The 25734-nt window shown below is 39.1% G+C and overlaps 1 protein-coding gene and 1 long non-coding RNA gene across 2 annotated transcripts in view; one reads left to right on the forward strand and one right to left on the reverse strand.

Moving 5' to 3' along the window:
• Positions 1 to 981: 981 nt before the first annotated feature.
• Positions 982 to 4886, reverse strand: LOC117518728. Its single transcript, XR_004563055.1, has 2 exons — positions 4522 to 4886; positions 982 to 1062 (listed from the first exon to the last, which is right to left on the reverse strand). It is a non-coding gene; the product is annotated as an uncharacterized LOC117518728 (long non-coding RNA).
• Positions 4887 to 13477: 8591 nt separating this feature from the next.
• The window catches only part of LOC117518727 (xyloside xylosyltransferase 1-like), a 70008-nt gene continuing 57751 nt past the window's right edge, over positions 13478 to 25734 (forward strand). The window contains 3 exon segments of the mRNA XM_034179949.1: positions 13478 to 14072; positions 14074 to 14124; positions 25399 to 25546. Of these exon segments, the coding sequence (XP_034035840.1) occupies positions 13590 to 14072; positions 14074 to 14124; positions 25399 to 25546 (682 nt within the window). The 5' untranslated portion in view covers positions 13478 to 13589.

Genomic DNA, 25734 nt, shown 5'->3' on the forward strand with positions numbered 1-25734 from the left:
GAGGGGCAGTCTTCTGCTGGGACTGGTTGGGGCTGAGGGAGAAACCAGGAAAAAGACATGCTGTGGAGGGGAGCAGAGATCGATCACTAATGATTAAATGCAGAGTGGTGCATACAGAGCAAAAAGAGAAAGAAACTGCATCATGGGAACCCCCCAGTAGTCTACGTCTATAGCAGCATAACTAAGGGATGGTTCAGGGTCACCTGATCCAGCCCTAACTATAAGCTTTAGCAAAAAGGAAAGTTTTAAGCCTAATCTTAAAAGTAGAGAGGTCTGTCTCCCTGATCTGAATTGGGAGCTGGTTCCACAGGAGAGGAGCCTGAAAGCTGAAGGCTCTGCCTCCCATTCTACTCTTACAAACCCTAGGAACTACAAGTAAGCCTGCAGTCTGAGAGCGAAGCGCTCTATTGGGGTGATATGGTACTACGAGGTCCCTAAGATAAGATGGGACCTGATTATTCAAAACCTTATAAGTAAGAAGAAATTTTAAATTCGATTCTAGAATTAACAGGAAGCCAATGAAGAGAGGCCAATATGGGTGAGACATTGCTCCAGCTGTGGCTCCAGGCGCATTTCACTTAAAGAGTTGAGATTAGTGTTGGCTTTGGTTTTGTTTAGTTTTCGAGGAATTTACCATGATTAGCCTAACAGCATATGCTAATTGCTAACATATAGGTGCATATGTGCTGTCAGGCAATGTTTTATCTAATTCCCAGTAGTTAAATGTGTCTATCAACCACCAGTACCAGTGTACACAGGGGTATGTGCTGCGTCTGGAAATTTAGCAATTACCGAAAACTTGGATCACTTTAAGTCAGAACAACTCATGGCTCTGATAATGTGCGCAATGCTGTTAAATGCACCTACAGGATGCGCTTAATTTTTAGAGATAGCCTAGGTAAGCAACAGGAATAACAAAAACACCCACCTTCAGCAAAAGGGACGACAATCAAGGCTCTGTCCACGAAGACTGTGTTCGTCAGGTGCTGTGAAACTCCCACTGACTCAGGTTCAAGGAACTTTACAAAACAGACACGTGAGGTCACAGGCAAGGGAGAGTCACTGGAAGAAAATACAGACATGTTGTGCAAAGAATACAAGCAAGGATAGCCAGCATGCCCTGTTCAAAAACATATCAAATGATGACTGAAGCTGTGAACTGAAACAAAACTTGGCCTGATGAGTAAGTTCCAATATCCCACACTGAGCCATTCACTTACAGTATAATGTTTCCCTAATAAGCCTGGCAGCCCCGGTCGAGAGTATATAAATCCAAATAATGAATTTCAACACAGTTGCAGCATTGTGACTTGGCTTTCCCTCACACACAATGTTCTGTGGAATAACTCCTTTCTTGGACATGATTTGATACTGTAAATATAATTTTAATATAAGGGAGGTCAACTGATAGCAGCACAATGATGCCACATTATACAGCTGCTGCCCAATTCAATTAAAATCAGTCAGAGTTTTCCTAGAAGGCAGCAGAGGTACCAATCTGACATCTATTTGACAGATTTCCACTCCAACTGACATACAAGGGGCAACTGATAAGTTTTGAGCCTGATCCAGAAAAAGTAGGGTGCAGCTCTGCAACTTTTGCATTCCGAGAAACCAACATTTCTAAATACTGCACCCAGTGAGTCAAAACATCACACATTCATGAGAAATGGTTTCTCAGAATGCAAAATATGGAGAACCACGTCCTACTGTTTCCGGGTCAGGCTAAAAACTTCTCAATCACCTCTCATAACAAAAGTTGGACGTTAAGGCCCAATCATGACACCCACCCTTTGCCCTTTTCCTTCTGTGCAATATAAAGAACAAGGGTGAAATGGTAGGGTGAAGGGAGAGTATTAGGACTGGTCCTAAATCTCCACCTCACACCTCCCTCAAATACACTCAACAAAAATATAAACACTTTTGGTTTTGATCCCATTTTGTTTGAGATGAACTCAAAGATCTAAAACTTTTTCCACATACACAATATCACCATGTCCCTCAAATATTGTTCACAAACCAGGCTAAATCTGTGATAGTGAGCACTTCTCCTTTGCTGAGATAATCCATCCCACCTCACAGGTGTGCCATACCAAGATGCTGATTAGACACCATGATCAGTGCACAGGTGTGCCATAGACTGCCCACAATAAAAGGCCACTCTGAAAGGTGCAGTTTTATCACACAGCACAATGCCACAGATGTCGCAAGATTTGAGGGAGCGTGCAATTGGCATGCTGACAGCAGGAATGTCAACCAGAGCTGTTGCTCCTGTATTGAATGTTCATTTCTCTACCATAAGCCGTCTCCAAAGGCGTTTCAGAGAATTTGGCAGTACATCCAACCAGCCTCACAACCGCAGACCACGTGTAACCACACCAGCCCAGGACCTCCACATCCAGCATGTTCACCTCCAAGATTGTCTGAGACAAGCCACTCGGACAGCTGCTGAAACAATCGGTTTGCATAACCAAAGAATTTCTGCACAAACTGTCAGAAACCGTCTCAGGGAAGCTCATCTGCATGCTTGTCATCCTCATCGGGGTCTCGACCTGACTCCAGTTCGTCGTCGCAACTTCGCACAGCCATTGAAGAGGAGTGGACCAACATTCCACAGGCCACAATTGACAACCTGATCAACTCTATGCGAAGGAGATGTGTTGCACTGCATGAGGCAAATGGTGGTCACACCAGATACTGACTGGTATCCCCCCCCCAATAAATCAAAACTGCACCTTTCAGAGTGGCCTTTTATTGTGGACAGTCTAAGGCACACCTGTGCACTAATCATGGTGTCTAATCAGCATCTTGGTATGGCACACCTGTGAGGTGGGATGGATTATCTCAGCAAAGGAGAAGTGCTCACTATCACAGATTTAGACTGGTTTGTGAACAATATTTGAGGGAAATGGTGATATTGTGTATGTGGAAAAAGTTTTAGATCTTTGAGTTCATCTCATACAAAATGGGAGCAAAACCAAAAGTGTTGCGTTTCTATTTTTGTTGAGTATATATATTTTGCGCTGAAAACTTTTTTCCCATAAAATGCTCTTTCACCATGTGCACAATCCATTGGTGCCATTAAAACTCCTCAATGGCTCCAATTTCACACCAGACATCTGTGTTGTTGAAGGCAAACTTTAATTTAAAAAAGGTAGAAAGTTTTGATTCATGATGGTTTTGTCAAATAGGGGCATCTTAATTTAGCTGCTGTGCAGCACCAAGAAAATGGTACTACTTTGCTTTAATGTGCTTCACAGTTCTAGAGTCAAACTTTCAAGAAGAGTAGGTGCACATGCACTTTGAGACCTGCCAGTGATGACTGAGAGGATTCTGACCATAAACAGGACATTAAGTGTTGCCTCTTGAATCACAAGGTGCATTGTGTGAAGACACCTAAGGCACCCAGAAACTGACAAGTTAAAGTTAAGTGATGTGCTCATTCCTCACCACAGTCCTACAAAGCTTGAGCACAGGTTTAAAAAAAGAAAAAGAATGAATAGAAAAAAACAAAAGAAACCCTGCATTTTATCACTTGATGTTTTACCAATGAGTGGATATATCACAGTGATGCTAGGGATGCTGAAATTGAGTGATACTAGACACTTAGTTATTCTTTTAATATGCTCACAATTTTTTTTCTTCCTTTCTATGTGATATGCATAGGGTAAACACTACAACATTATATCAAAAGGAGATAACATAATAGTCGTTGAACAATCCAAGGTTTCTGTCCAGTGCCTACTGCAGCACAACACTGTCAAATGTACCAGTCTCCACCCTCATGCAATTTGGAACTGGGTGAAAACATCTAAACAAGTATCTTGAGTGCCAAGCTTGTCACCAACCAAATGGAATAAATTCTACAGAGTGGGAACCACATATTCAAGACAATTTGGGCATTCAGGGCACTAATGTGAGGACAAATGCATCTGAGGCATGCCCAAGTGCCCACTGCTATTTAAGTGATGGGAAAAGATCGGTGCTGGGCTCAAAGGGCTCAGATTCATAGTGTTCATTAGGCAGAAGCATATAGTCTGAACATATCAGTCAATAAGAATGGCACCTGCTCTTTCCTTTCAAGTGTAAGCTAGTAACTGCTCTTGTTGAAAATGTTTCAATAAAATTTTTAAAAATGAGAAAGGAAGACCCGATTTAATAGGGTGGGGAATTTAAGTCTGTGCATTTTATATATATATATTATATATATATATAATATATATATATATATATTAGGAGTGTAACGATACAGTGCGAATGAAGTGAATTGAGTGTTTTTTTTTAAGAGTATTTTGACACCATTAAGAGTAAACTAATCCATGAATGAAACCGTGATATCTTGAAGTAAAGAATATAGAAATCATAAAGGCCAGAATTATAGTACAGGTCAGAATCATTAGGTCACCACTAGTCTAGTGTGAGCGAATCGTATCGTGGAACGGATTAGCGAGGCCTTCTCGACACCACAGGCCTCAAAAAGAAGCCGACAGATCGGCAGATTTTAGTGTTCAAAATACTCACTCGGGTGGAAACAGTTTGAGCTCTTCAATGTTTCCCAGGAATCCAAACAGAGTTCTCATTTGGTCGGATGCTGTGCTCGGGGAGACATTTGTCACCTGAATGACGTGCGTTGTGGAACTCATTTTGAAGACTGCTAAGCTAGCTAGCTTACTGCTAGCACCGTGCGTGAATGTAAAACTGAAATGTCGAGCTGTTTAACGTTATGCGTTTTATTAAAAAAAAAACGGATTATAGCATTAGGCGAATATATAGCATTTTGTCCGCGTTAAAACAAAGCGGCGATTTTAATAGTGAAGATAACACTACCGCCATGAACAATGCCACCGTCAAAAACGTCGTGAGTCTTACATGCTGCATTCAGGTACTGTTGGTAAAATTCAACTTTACCACAGTCAGACCCACAGCCAGTCTTTTTTTGTTGTCTCTGCACAACACCGCGATGGAGTTGAAATACCGAGGTGTATTTGTAGTGTAGATATAAGCTTTAATTCAAGGTATTTAACAAAAATGTCGTTTTAATGATGTAGGAATTAGAGCAGTTTTATTCAGTCATTTGACAAACTAAATATAAAGATTATTGTTAATACAAGTCATGATTTTTACGGCCAGTTTCTTTAGACAAGGAATGGGTACATAAACATTTCTAAGTCACTGAATATGTCTTGGACTTCACAGTCAGTCACATTAAAAATACAAACTATGGTAATTCTGTCTGGGGTAGGGAGTTCTCAAAAACTGAGTCACGATTCAGGCGATACGGTGGATCAGTGGTTTTCACTGTTGCCTCACAGCAAGAAGGTCATGAGATCGCTTCCTGCCCTTCTGTGTGGAGTTTGCGTGTTCTGCTGTGTTAGCGTGGGTACTCCAGCTTCCTCCCACTTCCAAAGATATGCAGGCGAATTGGTGGCTACAAATTGACCCCGTGTGTATGTGTTTGTGTGAATATGTTTGTCTGTCCATATGCGGCCCTGTGACAGACTGGCATCCTGTCCTGGGTGTACCATGCTTGTGCCCTATGGCTGTGGGGACAGGCTCCCTGTGACCCTTGAATGAATGAGTGACCATGCAAGGTGATCACGATGGAAGCCACCAAGACACCCATCAAGGAGTTCTAAGCATTTGTGCCTGTGATTAGAGAATCTGTGCATTGTGCAAATTTGTCTCTTGCATCACCAGCACTGCAGCTTCATGGTGAAGTGACTCAAAGAAAGATTCTCTAAAAAAAGTCATTGTGAAAATTCAGCTCCAGCATTTTCAAAGGCAAATGGGATTTTATGTTTGATTGTGTTAAAGCCCTTACCCGTTGAGAAGGAGGAACAGGACTGAGCCTAGTGGGAAAAAAAATCTGATTTTTTTCTTTTCTTTCTCCTGCGTCCGATGTATCAAATTAGTATGCCCTATGAGTTCCCTGACTTTTGACTAGTTTTTCCTTAAAGCAATGAATGCATCATGGACGTCGATCGGAAACGGAATACGGCTGATTTTGAAGTGGGCGTGATCGAACATAGCTAGCATTGCTGTCATGTAATGCTATGTTTTTTTTGTGATACATGTCGATGCAAATACAGTAAATATTTTTCACCGCGACGAAGTTAATATAAATAAGTCACTAGTTTAAACAAACGATAGTCGGTATGTAATGTTGGAGGTCAGCTTAGCGACGTACGACTCGTAAAGCCGCAGGTAAGACTAACCAGCGGTTTTAGTAAAAGTATTTTTTGTGCAATAATGTGTAAAGAGCAGTTTGTACACGCTCCTCTTGACTTCTTATTTTGACCGTTTGAAGCCAGTGTCTATAAAAAGGGAGAGTGTATAAACTAAAATGACATTTGGATTGGTGCCACGTGTCAACCCACCACCTGCAACCTGTTAACACTGTAAATCCACAATTAGGCCTCATTAAAAAACAACATTAGTTTATCATCCCCGGCCGCATGCCGAAATCGGCCTGCATCAATTTTTTCTTTTTTATTATTTTTAATTGATGGCATTACAGCTGGTGCAGAATCGGCCACGTCCGCTAGGTGGCGAGTATACAAATAATGAATGTTTATGAGTTCAGTGGTACGAATATTTCATGACGTGAAAAGCTGGAACAAACCATTCAAGAGGTGAAGCCGAGTTGAATGGTATGTTCCAGCTTTCACCGAATTAATATTTGCTCCATTGAAAGAATGTAAAAACATTCATTAGTGTTTATATAATGGCTAAAATAGATCCTTGTCATTTGATATTTTATTAATTTATAAACAACAGAAAAGGGACTTACATTTGGTGTTCCACTGCTGCTAAAGTCCAAATTTTGACATGTAGTCCAGTGATGCTGTGCCTGACTTCAGCCTTCCATAAAAAAAAAAACTTTGTGTAGATCCCCAGTCCAGCCAAAAATCACATCAAGCTTTTCATCTGAACAGGTCTTCATACATCCAGACGCTTACAGCGGAGTGGATTTTGTGTGTCTGTGTGACAAGAATGAGCCGCGTCAGTTAGCTCAATCAAATCGTTGGCTCGGAGAGTCTTGTCCCCCGTGCGCAGCACATAACCGGTCAGCGGTTTGTGCTGCATGTACTACCAAAAAAAAAATTTGACTGTGTACATCCTCAGTGTAGGGAAATAATCACGTCAGAAATTAGTCCAGCTTTCATTCTACCTTCCGCTAACAGCCCTCCAGACAGTGCAGTGGATTTGTTTTGTGTGTGCATGTGGGTGGGTGTGCGCGCGAACGCATGTGCGCACACTTGTGTGGGTGTGTGTGCGTGAGCACTTGTGTGTGTGCAGAGTGCAATGGTACAAACATGGAACCAATTTGCACTCTAAATGGAACCAAACGGCACTCTAATGCAGTGTAACACAAAAATGGGACGAATAATCCATGTCATGTGACATACAAAGTAGTGATGGCAATTTCGAAGCCTCATGAACCAATGAGCCACTGCAACACAACTGGCTGAAAATCGACACACTGCTTCGCCGCGTTTGATACAGTTTGAAGGGTGACATCTGCTGGATTGCTTTGAGAATTACCTTGAGCGAGTGCCCTGACAAATGTTTGCATTAATTCATGACTGATGTGGTTTGTTCTTGAAAAATAATAATAATAAAAAAAATGTTGTATGTATTATTGTGTCTTTGTTAATGTATAATAGTCCCTACAGATGCACACATAATGGTTATGAAAGCCTTTATTGTAGACTATATGTAGATTTGTGGCATCATTCCTCAAACTATATTTGGATAAAATGTGATGGGAAACGTGAGAGAAGGCATGTCCTTCTGCAACTGGTGCTTATGTTGCTGTAATTTGTAAATTAGAATAGAGGGGATAGGAGACGGTGATTGTGCAACTTTCAACAATTTTTATTCAAAAAAAGAATAATTTCAACAGTGCTGGACTTTAATCGGCTCGTCTTCTGCCTCACCATCTCTCCACCTTTGGAGAAGACCCGCTCACAAGGCACTGATGTTGCTGGCATCGACAAATATTTTTGCCATTCTCTGTAAATTGGGATTGACTGCGACTTGTGTCACCCAGTATTTAAGCCGGTCTTCTCCTCTGGAGGTAGGCATATGTTGGGTCAAAGCTTTGTAGTAAAGCCCTGAAGGATTTGCTCTCCACTATTTTGAACGGTTATGCATCTTCCACAACATAGTCCACCAGTGCCTCATCCAAATCAACTTGTCTGCCTTTAATGGAAATACAGTACATGCTGAGCTATTTTTGTTTGAGTATGTTTTAATCTTAGATAAAGAATAAAATACAGGTTACATGGCCTGATTCCTGCTCCAGGAGCCAACAGAAGCAGCAGCCATTGATGTATCAGGATGTTTGGATCTCAGGTGTCGCACCATTGAAGACGTATTGTTACTGTACCTCATCTCTTGAGCACAAATCAAGCACTTGACCTTTTTGGGGCTTATTAGATCAAAGTGCTCCCAAGCAATTGATCATGCTCTTTTGGAACTGGCTCTTCCATGTCCCTTCCTCACCACTACTCACTCTCTCCACACACACACACTCACATTTCTCACACCTTTTCACTTCAACAAAATCACAGCTCTGTCACTCAGTCAGTCTCTGATCTACCTATAATATATAGTCTAACCTATGTTGATGTACTGTGTGAATAATGTTGTATATGAATGGATGCCTGTTGTGTATGGTGTGTCTGTCTATGTTAGATCCTATGTGTATGTAGCTAACCTATACTAAATGAACTCTAAAACTAGACCTAATATAAATTAATGCTTTCCTTGGCTCCGATTTCACGTGGCGCTAGCAATCTCCTCCTCTCACAAACCACGGTTTGAGCTGCGATTCAGATTCTCATTTAAATACTTGGCGGGTAATATTGACACGCCCAGATTATTCGAATTTTCCGCGATGCTCGACACGTGGTGTGACGTAACGAGGCCTCGCTTGCAGTTGTCACGTAATAGGGGCGTGCTCGAAACGCTGGCTCACTGACACTTCTGGTTCAAAGAGCTCGATGCTGTGTCGAGCAGACTGACTCGAGCTTAACATCACTAATACAAAGCACCAATCAAATGACAAGGATCCACTCAGCCGTTATATATTATGTTTAGCTGAAGGTGTATTGGAGACATGAATTGTTACAATTCTACATTACCTGTTCATTTCAGAAAAAGGATTGATCATTTCCATTTAAAAAAACAAAACAAAACATTGTTTTAAAAGGAGTAGACCTAACAGAAGTTTGTAGACCTTGTCCTTGTTTGTATGGCACATCCAGGAGTTTAAAAAAAAAAAAATCAAATCATGAAACACAGAATGCAGTAATACACTTAGATCTCGAATCCAGACAAATTGAAATCAATGACAAATACAGTGATTTTGGTTGAACCAAGTCTATCTAGGTATATGACAAAAAAATAAAGGAAATTGTAGCAGAAATGGTGTTGCAAAAGAGCATATAAAGGCCTTCAAAATGGTGTTTAAATATTTGTTCTGTGTCAAATATGAAAGAAAGTTATGAGCATTTGAAGGTGGAAAGATCTTGGTAATTGACAGTCTGTGTGCTTTTAAGGGACAAACCCCAGAAAGCTGTGACCAGTGTTTCATTGTTTACATTCCAAAATGATGGTACTCTGTCAAACCTAATTAAAAACCTGAATAGTTTGCTTCACTGATAACAGCTGACCAGAGAAAGTGGATCTTTAATACTGACCCACGCATGCACACTCATAAATGGGATCACTCAGACTGGGGGTGCGCTGAGACTGCGACTGACATCAGGACATTTACCGTTTGTATTGGTGGGCGGTATGTCTCATGGCCTATGTTCTCGGTCTATTTGTTAACTTCATGTATACTGTTCTTTTGCTTATCACACTACACAGACAAAACAGTTTTACTTTTACACATATCGTTTTATATACAATGCGGGCAGTCACCGTACATAAATGTCAATGCAACATTTTTCAACAAATCACATAACTTGACTGATTTACACTGAGGGAAACGACCCCCCCCCCAATCTGGGTGCAGGAGCTGATGGCAGGTGGAAGAGCCAGGCAGAGCGCTGTGTGTGTGTGATCAGCTTGCAAGCTGTTGTAGCAACTCTCTGTTTTAGCGAAGGCATCTTTCAATACAGCATCTAAAATCTGTCAGTTTTTTGAGTCTTCTGAGTTCACCTCTCCACAATAGGCCACACGTTAAACCGGGGAACCACCTTACAGTATGCTTATAGGATGAATGGCGCTGAAACGGAATGTTGATATTTTTGGAGAAACTTAAGATATAGTTATCTTTGCTAATTACATTCTGGACTAACCCACCATTCCAGCAGGTAGCGGTAAATCATCTTTGTATTAAAATCGTGAGTGCATGCATGCATTTTATTTAGCATGTTCAATGTAAGTACATACATAATTGTAAATACCTGGATGATGCAAGAGAGTGAAAACACTTATTTCCGTTGTGGTCCATTTAAAAATGAAATGGCAAAATAGAAGTATGATAAAATATAATGATGATGATGATGATATAATGTGTATATCATAACAAGAATCTAAACAACTTATACGTACATCAAGATAGTAAATAACCTTAAAAATTACGTAATTAACAGAAAATAAAAGGGTTGAGTTCTTCTACCAATTGTTGAGGTCTAAGGTTCTAAAAACATCCTGGGAGTCGCATGCCATTAGCAACTCATTATACAAGCTTTTGCTTAATTTATTACCACCCTTGAAAAATATCAGCTACCTATTTTATAAACACTACCCAATCTGGAGCCTGTGGATCCCCACAGGCAACACACTAATTAAAGCTGAAAACTGGACATGCAGCCCCACTAAAAATGCCTTAATGTCCATAACATAGTGACTTAAGTCAGAAATCACTATAATACACATCATAGATGATTTAAATTAATTGACATTTGGAGCTTTAACTAAATGTGCAGGGGAAACCATGCCATGGGCAGACTGTTCTGGAAGACTAAGTATTTCTGTTTGGAACGCTGGACTTAATAAATAAATGCTTGACCTCTCACCCCTTCGTAAATCCTCTCTGTTTGGGGAAATAATAATAAAAAAGAAATCTGCTAATTCACATTCTTAGTAATTCATATTTTCAATACCACATGCCCGTGGGGATCCATGGGTTCTAGATTGGATAGTGTTTATAAAATCGGTAGCTGATACTTTTAAGGGTGGTAATAATAATCATTTTAACTGAAAGTGTAGGAAATTAAAATGAGAGTTTTGTGAATAATTGTATTTATTATTTTGCACATTTAGTTGATGTCATGTTTTATAGAGGACAAGGTTGAGATATTTCCTTTGTTCAGAGCTTGTGTGGTTACCAGAGACTGATAAATGGTGGTATCAACATCCATGTTCACTGTGTATTATCTAATATCCCTAATATTTTTGGAAAAATTAGGGATATTAGGTAAAAAAACAACTTTCCATTTTGGGCCTTGTTCTGACTACAGAAACACTTCAGCAATATTTGTTCTGCACAAATTACAAACAAGGACAATGGGAATTACATTTATTTATTTATTTATTTACATTCCCAATATGACCACCATTTCTGGAAGTACTTCCAGTAGGGAAACATTGCAATTGACCAATCATACCATGTCTTTTTATATTGTAAGGACAATGATTCATGAAATTGTACAAATACTAGGAAAGCACTTGGACAGTCCATCACCACCAACACTCAGGTTTTATAAGGTTTAATTATTCAAAAGCATATTTCACTCTAGTGGACATTACTTGTATCTGCACAACCACAGGTTTCACCAACTGTATTACAACCCCAATTCCAATGAAGTTGGGACGTTGTGAAAAATGTAAATTAAAACAGAAAACAATGATTTGCAAATCCTCTTCAACCTACATTCAGTTGAATACACCAAAAAGACAAGATATTTAATGTTCAAACTGATAAACTTTATTACTTTTGTGCAAATATTGCTCATTTTGAAATGGATGCCTGCAACATGTTTCAAAAAAAGCTGGGACAGTGGTATGTTTACCACTGTGTTACATCACCTTTCCTTCTAACAACACCCAGTAAGTGTTTGGGAACTGAGGACACTAATTGTTGAAGTTTTGTAGGTGGAATTCTTTCCCATTCTTGCTTGATGTACATCTTCAGTTGTTCAACAGTTCGGGGTCTCCGTTGTCGAATTTTGCACTTCATAATGCTCCCACATTTTCAATGGGCGACAGGTCTGGACAGCAAGCAGGCCAGTCTCCGCACTCTCTTACTATGAAGCTATGCTGTTGTAACACATGCAGAATGTGGGTTAGCATTGTCTTGCATAATAAGCAGGGACGTCCCTGAAAAAGACGTTGCTTGGATGGCAGCATATGTTGCTCCAAAACCTGCATGTACCTTTCAGCATTGATGGTGCCATCACAGATGTGTAAGTTGCCCATGCCATGTGCACTACAGCACACTTTTCCACTTTGTGTCTGTCCATTTCAAATGAGCTCAGACCCAGAGAAGGCAGCGGCGTTTCTGGATGTTGTTGATGTATGGCTTTCACTTTGCATGGTAGAGATTTAACTTGTACTTGTAGATGTAGCGATGAACTGTGTTAACTGACAATGGTTTTCTGAAGTGCTCCTGAGCCCACGCAGTAAGATCCTTTACACAATGATGTCAATTTTTAATGCAGTGCCAGCAGAGGGATCAAAGGTCACGGGCATTCAATGTTGGTTTTCGGCCTTGCTGCTTATGTGTAGAAAGTTCTCCCAGATTCTCTGAATCTTCTGATTATATTATTGACTGTAGATGATGGAATCCCTAAATCCCTTGCAATTGAACGTTGAGAAACATTGTTCTTAAACTGTTGGACTGTTTTTTTTTTTTCACGCAGCTGTTCACAAAGTGGTGATCCTCATCCATCTTTGCTTGTAAACAGCTGAGCCTTTTGGGGATGCTCCTTTATACCCAATCATGACACTAACCTGTTTCCAATTAGGTGTTCTTTGAGCATTCATCAACCTTTCCAGTCTTTTGTTGCCCCGTCCCAACTTTTTTTGAAACGCGTTGCAGGCGTCTATTTTAAAATGAGCAAATATTTGCACAAAAACAACAAAGTTCATCAGTTTTAACATTAAATATCTTTTCTTTGTGGTGTAATCAATTGAATGTAGGTTGAAGAGGATTTTCAAATCATTGTATTCAGTTTTTATTTACATTTTACACAACGTTCCAACTTCATTGGAATAGGGGTTGTAGTTTCATTGAATGTCAACAAATATTCATGGCAATATGAAAAAGAAGGTTAAAAAAGGTCCAGAACCCACTCATATGTCCCGATCAACACCAAAATTTTATAATCAAAGATAGCAAGCTTTGTGCAGATTGGTTTAAAAATGTTTTTTTTTTTTTTATCCTCCTAACAGACAAGCAACCAGCAGTAGTAAAGGACCTGGTTCTGCTAAGGCCTGGAGTGAAAAAAATGTTCTTCTTTTTTTCTTACAGGAATATGTTGCTCACTTGTGGAAATATGATCGGAAATAACTGGAGGGACACAAATTGGTCAGTTATTCCTCATTTTTCATAACACTTACAAGGAGATATGGGCATGCTAAAAGCGCTTGTCAGGACCATGGGACGACTCAGTACATACAGGTTCTATCAGTTCGTGCTTCTCCTGGCTGCTGCACTTGCAGTTGTAGCTTTTTACTACTTTGGCTCAGAGAAGCAGAATTTTTCCAGCACCACTAAGCGGATCAAGCAGACTCATTCCAGCCACAACACCAACAGGAACGATGCGGACCTGACCATAGACACCAGGCTGCCGCACCCAGCTGGATCTGAGGAGAGGGGAGGAGAACAACGAGGTGTAGACAAGAGTGAGACTTTCATGTCTAGGGCTAGAGACAATCAAGTTACTGACCAAAAGTACCATGCACTCATGATGTTTACCAAGGTGGACAAGAGCCACAGCCTTCAGGACAAATTCAGGGTGGCCATGCTGTCTATGGTTAAGCACGGCCGCTTCCTGGAAGGAGAAGTGTTGGTCCTTCATTTTGTGAGTGATCAAGCCAGCCAGGAACTGGGGAGAGAGGATGCTGCAGGAATTTCTCCTTGATGCAACGTTTCATTACGAGGTACAGTAAGTAAAGAGTCACTGTGACATATCTCTTATCTGCTGATTCCAAGAAAAATTCAGTGTTGCAGTTTCATTTTTTTGTCAAACTCTATTTACATTGCATTAAAGTACTTTGATGTTGGAAGCATGCTGCTCATAAAAAACCTTAATTTATTACATAATGAATTGGACATTTGTAAAGCTAAGTGTTAAAAAGCACTGGTAAAAAGAGTTTAATTTGAAGCTTTTTGTATTTGTACACACAGTCTCATCTGTTGAAATGTTTGTAGCCTAATAGTTGCAGTTTTGTGGTTTTATTTGTGCAACAGTCGAGGTTTGTTATTTTGAGATTGAAAATTTGTGTGTGGTGATTCTTAATACCATGATTATATAACATAGGGTTGCAAAAGAACATCCCATAAACAAGTTCAGAGTGGGGAAGTATATTTTTTTAATTGATATTATACAGTTTTACCTGTATAAACACACCAACGTGGCAGAATTTGAGATATAGATTGGAGAGGTGATGGTCAAGTGTTAAAGTAGTGAGCTTGTGACCCTTGCACTTTTACACTTTTTTTTTTTTCTTTCTTTGTTTTATACAATGAGAATTGTCCAGTCTTTTGTAACACACGGGGGCAGTGTTTCCCTGCTAAATGAGCTCCTATCTGCACCGCTGCTATTACTTTTCTCTGTTCCTGCTGCCAAAGAGAGAGCCCCCTTTTTTATTTTGACCTATGTTTTCATCTTTGTTTTTGTTTGTCTGTTTGTGAGCAGCCTGTCACCCACAATCTTTCATATGTCGTTATGATTTTTATTTTTTACAGAGGAATCATATCCTGATAGGCAAGAACTGATTCACTTTTCAAGGTCAGAGTCAGGAAAAATCTTGGAAAATCCCTATCCTTTAACATTAAATGAATTTTCAAAAAGTCATAACTGTCAAAAAAAGAACAAATTGCTTCCATATTTGAGAGCCTTATGTAGGATGGTATCCTTTATCGATTGACAAAGTTTGATTCAGATTACAGATTTTATGGCTTTTGAAAACCCCTTTTAATGTGTATTTTACATTATATCTTAATCAAACATGTCCCAATCACGCTTACATTTGAATGTGAGGTGGGTTGTTTGATAATCATGGTACCTTAGTGGATCTTGATGAAGGTTGGTTTAATGACAAGGTGGAAATGACCAACAAACTTTAGTTTGCCACACATGGATAACTACTACTGGTCTATCAACAGCAATGGTCATTTAGTTTGATATCCCTTTTGTTTACCAGCAGAACTCTGATTATATCAGTTTTTGCCAAAATATCTGTCCTTTCATGATGTGTAATTTTGATGGGCTGCCAGAACTATTGTTTATTTAGTAGGTAACGACCTAAATGGACTAATTTCCCTATGAAAGCCTACTGTATAACATTCTAACTCTCAGGATCATTGCTCGATGGGGAAACAACTTGAAACAGGCATTCAAAAATAAAATGCCTTGTGTATGTCAAAAATGTCCTCTCTGGAAATAGAGTGCATCTCACACTCAAGCATCAGTGTTATGTGAATAATAACTTTTCGTTTGGAAGAAGTAATCACTATCTGTGATGCAACAAAAGATGTGTACCTAATTCACTCAGATGTCTTTAATGTTGGGGTGTAAAGGGCCTTTCACACCGCAAGCTTCATGAGCATCAAATAACACCTCCCTTTGCGTCAGACACAAAGGGAGACGTCCGACACAAACGTCACACTCTGGCTTTTCCAACGCCCTAAACAAACAGAGCAATCACCATCTTGGATTCGCGTCTGTCAGACCCACAAAAAGCTGAAAATAAACAGCAGTAGAAGGACTCATCCATCACCCTGCTGGGAGAAGCTCTTTTTTTTTTTTTTTTTTTTTTTTTTTTTTCGGAGTGCCGGCGAGCCAAGGAGGACTGGTTAGACGGTGGGTTTGATTGGACCGTGACACGGGCAGAGCCACATGGAGCACACGGGGTCCAGGCCACACTTCTGGGCAGAGCCAGACACTGCAGCCGGGGTGATGGAGCAAACCAACTCAATCTGAAATTCCTCATTTTTGGATATGTACAAATACCCAGTTTGATCAAAGGAGCTTAGTTCTGCAAATTTGTCTGAGGTAGGAATAATTTTTAAAAATAAAACATGATGTTACTGCACTGCTGAAGGTTTAATGCACAGTCAAGCTGTGTAAACGTTTTTAAGTTGTAAATGGATCGGTCTATTTTTATTTGTACCAATAAAGCTACAGCTTTTTCTAATTGTACTTCTGAGCCCACAAAAAACTCAACTTGTGACAGGGATCCCTGTCACAAGCAAACCTATGCAAGGTGAGTCTGAAGTCCAAGATTTAAGGAAAAATTCCATTCATATGATTATAACCACCTTAACGTAGTCCATGCATAGCTTATGTACAGCTAGCTCCACGTTAGTTACTGTGCTTTGTTTATTCAGTGATACAGACATTTTTATAATGTAGCAATGTATGTGTATACATGCTGGATGGATTTCAGAATGGCTATCGTATAGACTGTCATATATTTCCTGTGCATTTATGTGCATTTTCATACATTCGTACATTTTGATTAGGCTGAAAACTGAAGATTACCAATAAAGAGGGCACTTGTTTTCCCATCAGGCCTCTTTGTTAGATGTTGGTACCAGGTTTAATTTGAAGTTCCAATGAAGACCTTTCATTTCAGACCAACAAAACAAAAATCAAAAGATGCCCACATGCCAAAAAGGGGGCGCCAAAATGAACATATTTGGTAAAAAATAGCCGGACAAGGGTTAATTTTGGGCAAAATCTGAGGACATTGTGGTGGTGTTCTTTGCATCCCAAGGAAGCCTAACATTAGTACTGCCAACATGCCAAACGGCATTTTTTACATGACAAGGCAAATATGGTTAAATGCACATCAAAGTCAACACACTTTCTGAACTTTTTTTTTTTTCAAATTCCATTTTTTGGTAATTAATGGCGTGGCCCCAGGGGGTTAATTTCTTCAACTGTACATTTTACATAAACTTTAAGACAGAATAAACAAATTCTGAAAATATCAAGTTAATATCTTTTCTAGTTTTTGGTTTATGGCCAAGTAAACATGGTCACAAACGGAACACAGAGGGTTAACACGGACATGCCCCCTTTTTAAAACCTGCATAGAATCTAAACGAAACAAGATACTGAGCTGCCGCCAAGACAATTCTTCTTCTCTTAACATGGACTACAAAATATACCAAAACCAGGCAATTCTAAAACCATAAAACTGGAACCTTTGGTGATTTCATATGGAATGACCCTGTTTGAAGCATGTACCTGAAATCTTTGGAAGAGTTTCAGTTTGCTTCTCTCTCTCTCTCTCTCTGTTTACGGGTGAATTCTTATTTTCAAATAAATGCTAATCTTATGAGAGCTTTTCCGGATTTTCTATCCTCAGGTCTCAGTTGGGGTTTGTTCACCTTCATATCTTGGCAGTTTCCTGCCAGTAGATCAGGTTTTCCTGTTTACTTTGTTCTCCAGGTAGACCACGCTCAGACCCTTGTACATGGTCTGACTTCCACAACATAAACAAGGGTTGTTTTCGCATCTGAAATTTCATGTGAATTTCTATGATACCAGCTGCAATCGTACAAATAGGGGTCTGTTGTCTGACAAATATGATAAAGATGACCGGACAGACAGGTCTCATTCTGCAATTGATGGGTCACTGTAACTTGTAGAATCTGTACCTCCAGATCGGAATATGGATCAATGCATCATCATACTGGACTGATGAGTGGAACGCTACTGCATGGCAAATTAAAAAAAAAAAAACATCTTATAGCAGTGTTGTCTTGTGCTACATCCTGCAATCTGTGGTTAGTTTATAGAATGTAGTGTCTGGCAGCTGCATATGGATGCTAAGTTGTTCCATGTTTATTTCCAGTTTGTATTTAAAAAAATATTAACTTACTGTCTGCCCTGTTATTCAGCTTTGCATTGTGGAATTGGAATATGCTGTTTTGTGCTGTAATAAATTGTTAGATCCCTAAGACAAGACAAATGCTTATTGCTTTGTGTTCAACTACTATAAAGTAGCCTACATTTGTAAGGGAGACTGAAAATGAAGTACTATTGGCAGTAGTGGTGATGCGGGGGGGGGGGCTGAATCATGACGGTCCTGGTTGGTGGTAACAAATGTTTGGTCTTTTGTGATGAACGGTTGATATTGACAACTAGATGTCTCGCAACAAAATTGACTTATTAGCAGAAACCTAGTCATGCGTTGTAAAAGTTACCGTTTACTCCAACTTGATGTCTGCACACACAGACTTCAAGCTTTGGCTCTTTTGGTAATTCACATAGTGATGGAGGGAAATGAGTTTATAAGTCACATGATCAGAGTGTATTACATCTCATTGTCCTCTCACCAGGGATTTGAAGCATAAAATTGAGATACCAGCATGGAAAATAAGTCTGCTCTTCTGTGTTTTGTTAGTCATCCCCTCTTTCAAGCTTGCAGATCGGAGGGTTACGTAACTGAGGCCGTCTTATATCTCTGTTTGCTCAGTCTAACCCTTATTCCTGTTAGTTTTTCATCTTGGAGGTATGGAATATTCATTGTGCTAAAAATATAAATTGATCACTAAAAGACCAAATAAGTTACCTAACATGAAGAGGAATACATAAAAAAAAAAAAATTTAAATATGCTAATTTAAAGTCAAATAAATGTGGGTATTGTTGATTTATTTATTTTTTTTCTCATTCATTTGTTTGTTCACAGTCTTCAAAGACATTGTCAACTTTATATATAGGGCAGCATAGTGGTTGGTGTATTTGCTTTTAAAGCAAAAAGGTCCTGGTTCAAGCCCACCCGTGCCCATTCCTCATGTAATGTAGAGTTGTCAGGCAGGGAATCGCACATACAACCCCTGGCAAAAATTATGGAATCACCGGCTTCGGAGAAAAAAAGCAGATCACAGACATGACAAAAAACTAAAGTCATTTCAAATGGCAACTTTCTGGCTTTAAGAAACACTATAAGAAATCAGGAAAAAAAATTGTGGCAGTCAGTAATGGTTACTTTTTTAGACCAAGCAGAAGGAAAAAATTATGGAATCATGAAAAACAAAAGAACGCTCCAACACATCACTAGTCTTTTGTTGCACCACCTCTGGCTTTTATAACAGCTTGCAGTCTCTGAGGCATGGACTTAATGAGTGACAAACAGTACTCTTCATCAATCTGGCTCCAACTTTCTCTGATTGCTGTTGCCAGATCAGCTTTGCAGGTTGGAGCCTTGTCATGGACCATTTTCTTCAACTTCCACCAAAGATTTTCAATTGGATTAAGATCCGGACTATTTGCAGGCCATGACATTGACCCTAAGTTACTTTTTGCAAGGAATGTTTTCACAGTTTTTGCTCTACGGCAAGATGCATTATCATCTTGAAAAATGATTTCATCATCCACAAACATCCTTTCAATTGATGGGATAAGAAAAGTGTCCAAAATATCAACATAAACTTATGCATTTATTGATGATTGTAATGACAGCCATCTCCCCAGTGCCTTACCTGACATGCAGCCCCATATCATCAATGACTGTGGAAATTTACATGTTCTCTTCAGGCAGTCATCTTGTAATGACAGCCATCTCCCCAGTGCCTTTACCTGACATGCAGCCCCATATCATCAATGACTGTGGAAATTTACATGTTCTCTTCAGGCAGTCATCTTTATAAATCTCATTGGAACGGCACCAAACAAAAGTTCCAGCATCATCACCTTGCCCAATGCAGATTCGAGATTCATCACTGAATATGACTTTCATCCAGTCATCCACAGTCCATGATTGCTTTTCCTTAGCCCATTGTAACCTTGTTTTTTTTTCTGTTTAGGTGTTAATGATGGCTTTCGTTTAGCTTTTCTGTATGTAAATCCCATTTCCTTTAGGCGGTTTCTTACAGTTCGGTCACAGACGTTGACTCCAGTTTCCTCCCATTCATTCCTGATTTGTTTTGTTGTGCATTTCGATTTTTGAGACATATTGCTTTAGGTTTTGATGTCTTCCTTGGTCTACCAGTATGTTTGCCTTTAACAACCTTCCATGTTTGTATTTGGTCCAGAGTTTAGACACAGCTGACTGTGAACAACCAACATCTTTTGCAACATTGCGTGATGATTTACCCTCTTTTAAGAGTTTGATAGTCCTCTCCTTTGTTCAATTGACATCTCTCGTGTTGGAGCCACGATTCATGTCAGTCCACTTGATGCAACAGCTCTCCAAGGTGTCATCACTCCTTTTAGATGCAGACTAATGAGCAGATGTGATTGATGCAGGTGTTAGTTTTGGGGATGAAAATTTACAGGGTGATTCCATAATTTATTCCTCAGAATTGAGTGATGTCCATATTTTTTTCCTCTGCTTGGTCTAAAAAGTAACAGTTACTGACTGCCACAATCTTTTTTCTTGATTTCTTATAGTGTTTCTTAAAGCCAGATAGTTGCCATTTGAAATGACTTTAGTTTTGTGTCATGTCTGTGATCTTCTTTTTTCTACAAAATGAAACAACTGAATGAACATCCTCCGGTGATTCCATAATTTTTGCCAGGGGTTGTAGAACTTACTAATTTCATTATTTATATGGGAAAGGAAACGTTTCTTAGGATTTCGGTGAAAACATACGTAGTAGTCTGCCATGCCCGAAATTATGATTGTGCTATTGTTGTAAACCACCACCAACTTCCTTTAATAAAAGTTGTTGTTTCATCTTTAGACATAGTGCTTGGAAGTTTGTCATCTCTCATCATCACCTGTAAAGATTGTAGAAAGCAGCTAAGCTCATGAATCAGACCCAGTCAAAAAGTTTGTCAGAAATCTTTACATTTTTCTGTCATACTTTTGCTTTTGAGTAAAATTTACTTTGCCAAATATACCAAATGCCAAAGGTGACAGAACTATATACAAAATATCTTTGTGAGGAGTAAAACAGGTATTTGGCTACTTGACAGTTAATTTGTGAGGTATTTGGAAGTCATTTGGGTGTAGGGGAGTTGTTCACTGAGAAAATGCTGTGATGTCCAACACAAATAAATAGCAGTAGATTAACAAGTAATACAAACATTCAGTTAATCCTTTTATCAAAAAGAAATTAAACTGTACAAATATGTGAATGGTGGAATGCCTTAATCAATGAGTGAGAAAATTTATGAAATAAAAACAGACCCATGAAATAAACTGAAATTTGTCCAGTGTGGGTTCACATTATTCATCAGGCATTTAGAAGTATTATGCTCCCAGCTGTTGTGATTTATGAATTATTATAAGAACAGGCAAGGGCAGTACCGATGTGTACAAATATCCCAGGATTTACCTTAATCTGCACAGGGTCGTTACATTATGTCTGCTCATTTTTGGACACGTGGACCAGGGACAGGGCTGTGACATTGTCCAAACTTTAATCTAAAGTTCTAGGACATACATTTAGTTATTCCAGGTTAAACCAGAGGTCACACCTCTTTGAATATTATGTGTCCCCAACATACTTATCTGCTGTGGAAAGGCTTTAATGATTATCACTGTATACTGTTTTTTTTTAAATCCTCTTCCAGTTCTCTGAGTTAATGTACATGAGCAGGAACTGCAACCTCACAGCTGTCATGTTGTTTTGAGTTCACAAGAACAGCACAGAGAGGCTCAAAACTTGTAAACAGGCTTGTTTTGTTTCTAGTATTTCAGTGTCATACAAAGAAAAAGAAATTATTCTATGAAAAAAGTAATTAATGCAAATATGTTAATGGCAGTGTGAATGCTCTTAATAGCTCTTGAAAAATCATGATACTTCATGGAACTGAAGTTCAAGGATTGTACTATAACTTGACAAATGTTTGTTCCCCTACTCCTCCCATGTCCTTTATCCAGTTTCTACCAAACTTGGTATGTGAATGAAGGATGACTCAGAATTGCCCTTAAAGGGTTTGTTTTTATTTGGCAAATGTCAAGGTCATTGGGGTTAAAACTTTAGATTATCTTTTTATTATTATTTAATTAATTTATGTTTTACTTTGATGCCTGCCAAATTTCTGGAAATGCCCAAGAGAGAGCAAATTTCCCAGAGGTCTAGATCATTGGGATAAAAGGTCAAAATTTTTAGTTTTTCACTCTGATTTCATCCAAGCTTGGCATACATGGTTTGGCATACTTGGTTTTATAATTGCCCTGGTGAGAGCATATTTACCAAGGGGCCATTGTGGTGAAAGGTCAAAATTTTAGCTTTTAAGACTGATAAGCACCAAACCTGGCATACATAAGGAGGTGGGTTTTGGAATTCCCCAGCAAGTGTGGAAAAGGTCAGTCATTAGACTAGGTCATATCTGCCTGCCTGCTTGTTTGTTAGCCTTCTCATAGGTTATTTTGGTCATTTGTATCAGATTGGTATGTCAATGAAGATTGACCCCCACAATTGCCCTTAAAGAATTCAAAAGTTAAGGAATTTGATTTTCAACCAGCTTTTGACCAAATATAGTGCACACCTACATGGATTCCACAGTTTCCCTGACAAACCCAGCCACAGGTTAGTCATTTAGGTGAAAGTCATTGGTGTCAAATGTGAGATTGCCATAGATAGCCCTTACTGTTTTAATGCCCATATTTTAGGTAGTATTTTCAATTTATTAGATGGTGAAACTGCATTCAAGGATTTTTCAAATAGACCCTTCTGCAATCAAATTTCCAACTAAAGGCACCAGTACGCATTATGTTGTAGCTTAATAGCCTACCATGACCTTTGAATGAGTAATATTTCCTCAGTTTGAGTACCTAAAGCAGGGGTGGCCAAGTTCGGTCCTCGAGATCCACCTTCCTGACACTCTTAGTTGTCTCCCTGCTCCAACACACCTGAATCCAATGAAAGACTCGTTAGCAGACTTTTAATGAGCCTTTCATTGGATTCAGGTGTGTTGGAGCAGGGAGACAACTAAGAGTGTCAGGAAGGTGGCTCTCGAGGACCGAACCTGGCCACCCCTGACCTAAAGGATTTCCCTGACGTACTATCAGACAGGTTTTGAACATGTACAAAGCTTGCGTTTTACAAAGTTGGCCTGAACATTAATGAATGAATGAATGAGTTTTATTCAGCACACACATAAATAAAATACCAACATAAAAATCTCTTACTAACAAAACAAATTTAAAAAATAGAAGAAAATACAACAGTAACTCAAATGATTTCCCAATTGGTTGCGGCCGAAAGGACGTGGTCTGAAGCAAAAGCTTATCAACGCCCACCCCCTATACCAGTTACTATACACACTTAAATACTCAGAAGGTACCAATCAGAAAAATACCATAACTGAACAGAACAAAACAATCAATAATATGATGTGCAAATAAACAAAAAAGAACCACAAAAACAGTTAGCCTAATATAGTGTACTACAGTAAGAAATGACGTTGTTTTTATAGTCTTTGACACCTACCAATATACCAGAAGATTTGAAACTATCAGAACAATTATTCTAGATTCTAACACCTTTTACAGAAATACAATGACTTTTAACAGTAGTTTAAATGTTCCTTCTCTTGAATATCAGTGTTCCTCGCAAATGATAACTGCAGTAACTGAAAAATGTTTATTAAACATTCTTAAACAGTCCTGTATTTTTGAAAAATTTGCAAGAAGGCTTCTACTGTTAAAATGTATAATGGAGAAAGTCCCATTTGTAATAGAATAATCCTTCAATTGTTCTTCAGTAAAGTAGCTACACTGATGACTAATATTTTCAAGAAAAAAGCAGTCAGGATCAGTATTATTTTCAAAGTTGTGAAATCCATGTTCAGTATCTTCAAAATTTTAAAATTAAGCACTTGAGCAGGAATTTCATCATCAGATGAAGAAAAACGTCTATGGGATAAGACATTGATTTTATGTGAGGATGTCACCATTTTGTTTCCTTGTTTGCAATTTTCTTCAATTATACTTCTCCAGATACAGTGTTTTAGCTTCTTCTGGCGACTCATGTAGTTTAATATAGATTTTACAATTTGATGTCCATGTAGCCTGCATCTTGTTTTGCTTTTTCATAATTTGAGCCTGTCTTGCAAGATCTGCGTTTTTTTTTGCTTAAATGTTTTTAATATACACATTTGTTCCTTTGAGTTTTTTTTGCTTTTAGAACAGCAGTCTTTTGTTTTCTATTTACAAACCTCAGGATTGTAATTTTTAATTAATTTTGACCTCTCCGGGGTAGAAGGTGATAGGTTTCAAGGTCTCTTGAATTTATTGATATCCCTTTTACATTCAAAAAAGAAATCACCTGCTCCTTCACAGATTGATTGTCCATCTCTGTGATTGATTACATTACATACAGCTGACAGGCTCAATAACAACAGAAATAACATGCATATCTCCACAAATTCCCAAAATATTGTATAGATAGGTTAGACCAGGGGTGGGCAACGAGGGCCGAGACAGTGCAGGTTTTCCTTGCAACCAGTCACCTCAGAAGATGGGTTGCTGATGAGCTTCTCCCCTGCTGAGACACCTGATCTTTAATGAAATCACCTGCTGAGGTGATTAGTAGAAAGGAAAACCTGCAGTGTATCGGCCCTTCATGGCGCATGATTGCCCACCCCTGGGTTAGACCCTAGCCTATCAGTTGTCAACTTCCATGTGTAATTTATTCTCAGATATAGTTGATTGTGAGAGCACAAATATGTATATGTGAATTAAACTATTGCATGCAATGTGAGGTCCTTATAGAAATGTCACTGCTGCCCCTTTTTTGTGGAAAAATTACATGTTCTGGCTCTGCCTCAGACCAGGCCCAACGTTTTCATCAGTTTTGTTGGAAGTGTATTGAATAACAAATTCTTATCTCACAATGCTTGAGCAAAAAAAAGCGGAAAGTAATTAATTCTGGCTTCCCTCCCCCCCCCCCCTTTTTGGGGGGGGGGGTTCAGATCCACTTAACAGTTAGTTTTTATATTCTAGGCCACACCTGATCTAGTTTCATTGAAATCAATTCATTACTCTTTTGAGTAATTCTGCTTATAATCCAACAGCCAGAGAAGCAGTAATTACGCTGGTTATAATATGGAAATGGAATTTACCAGATACTGCCAGTATACAGTGGACATCGCTGTACCAATATTTTATTTATTTATTGCGGAGGGGACGAGTGTTTATGCTGTGAAAATGTATAATTACCTATCCTTTAGCCCTCAACTCTGCTGCTGTGACAAAATCCAATAGCCTTTATTGTAATTGAGCTTTGTGATTCTCTTGTGTAGGTTGTGTTCCATGATGTGGCGGCGCTCACACAGAAGCTGTTTCCTATTGTTGAGGCCATGCAGAAGCACTTCAGCGCTGGATCTGGGGCTTACTACAGTGATGCCATCTTCTTCTTATCTGTTGCCATGCATCACATCATGCCTGACAGTAAGACGTTCTCTTATATTTCTTTATCAGTGAATTGACTGATTTACTGCAATTATAATCCATTTTACTGGTCAGCGTGGTGGCCAAGTGGGGAGTGTGCTCGTTTCCTGTGCAGAAGGATCTCTGTTCAAGAGCACCCTTGCCCATTCTCAATGTAAATTGTGTCAGGAAGGGCATCCGATGTAAAA

This window comes from Thalassophryne amazonica, chromosome 10 (genome assembly GCF_902500255.1).
Source record: "Thalassophryne amazonica chromosome 10, fThaAma1.1, whole genome shotgun sequence".
NCBI classification, from domain to species: Eukaryota; Metazoa; Chordata; class Actinopteri; order Batrachoidiformes; family Batrachoididae; genus Thalassophryne; species Thalassophryne amazonica.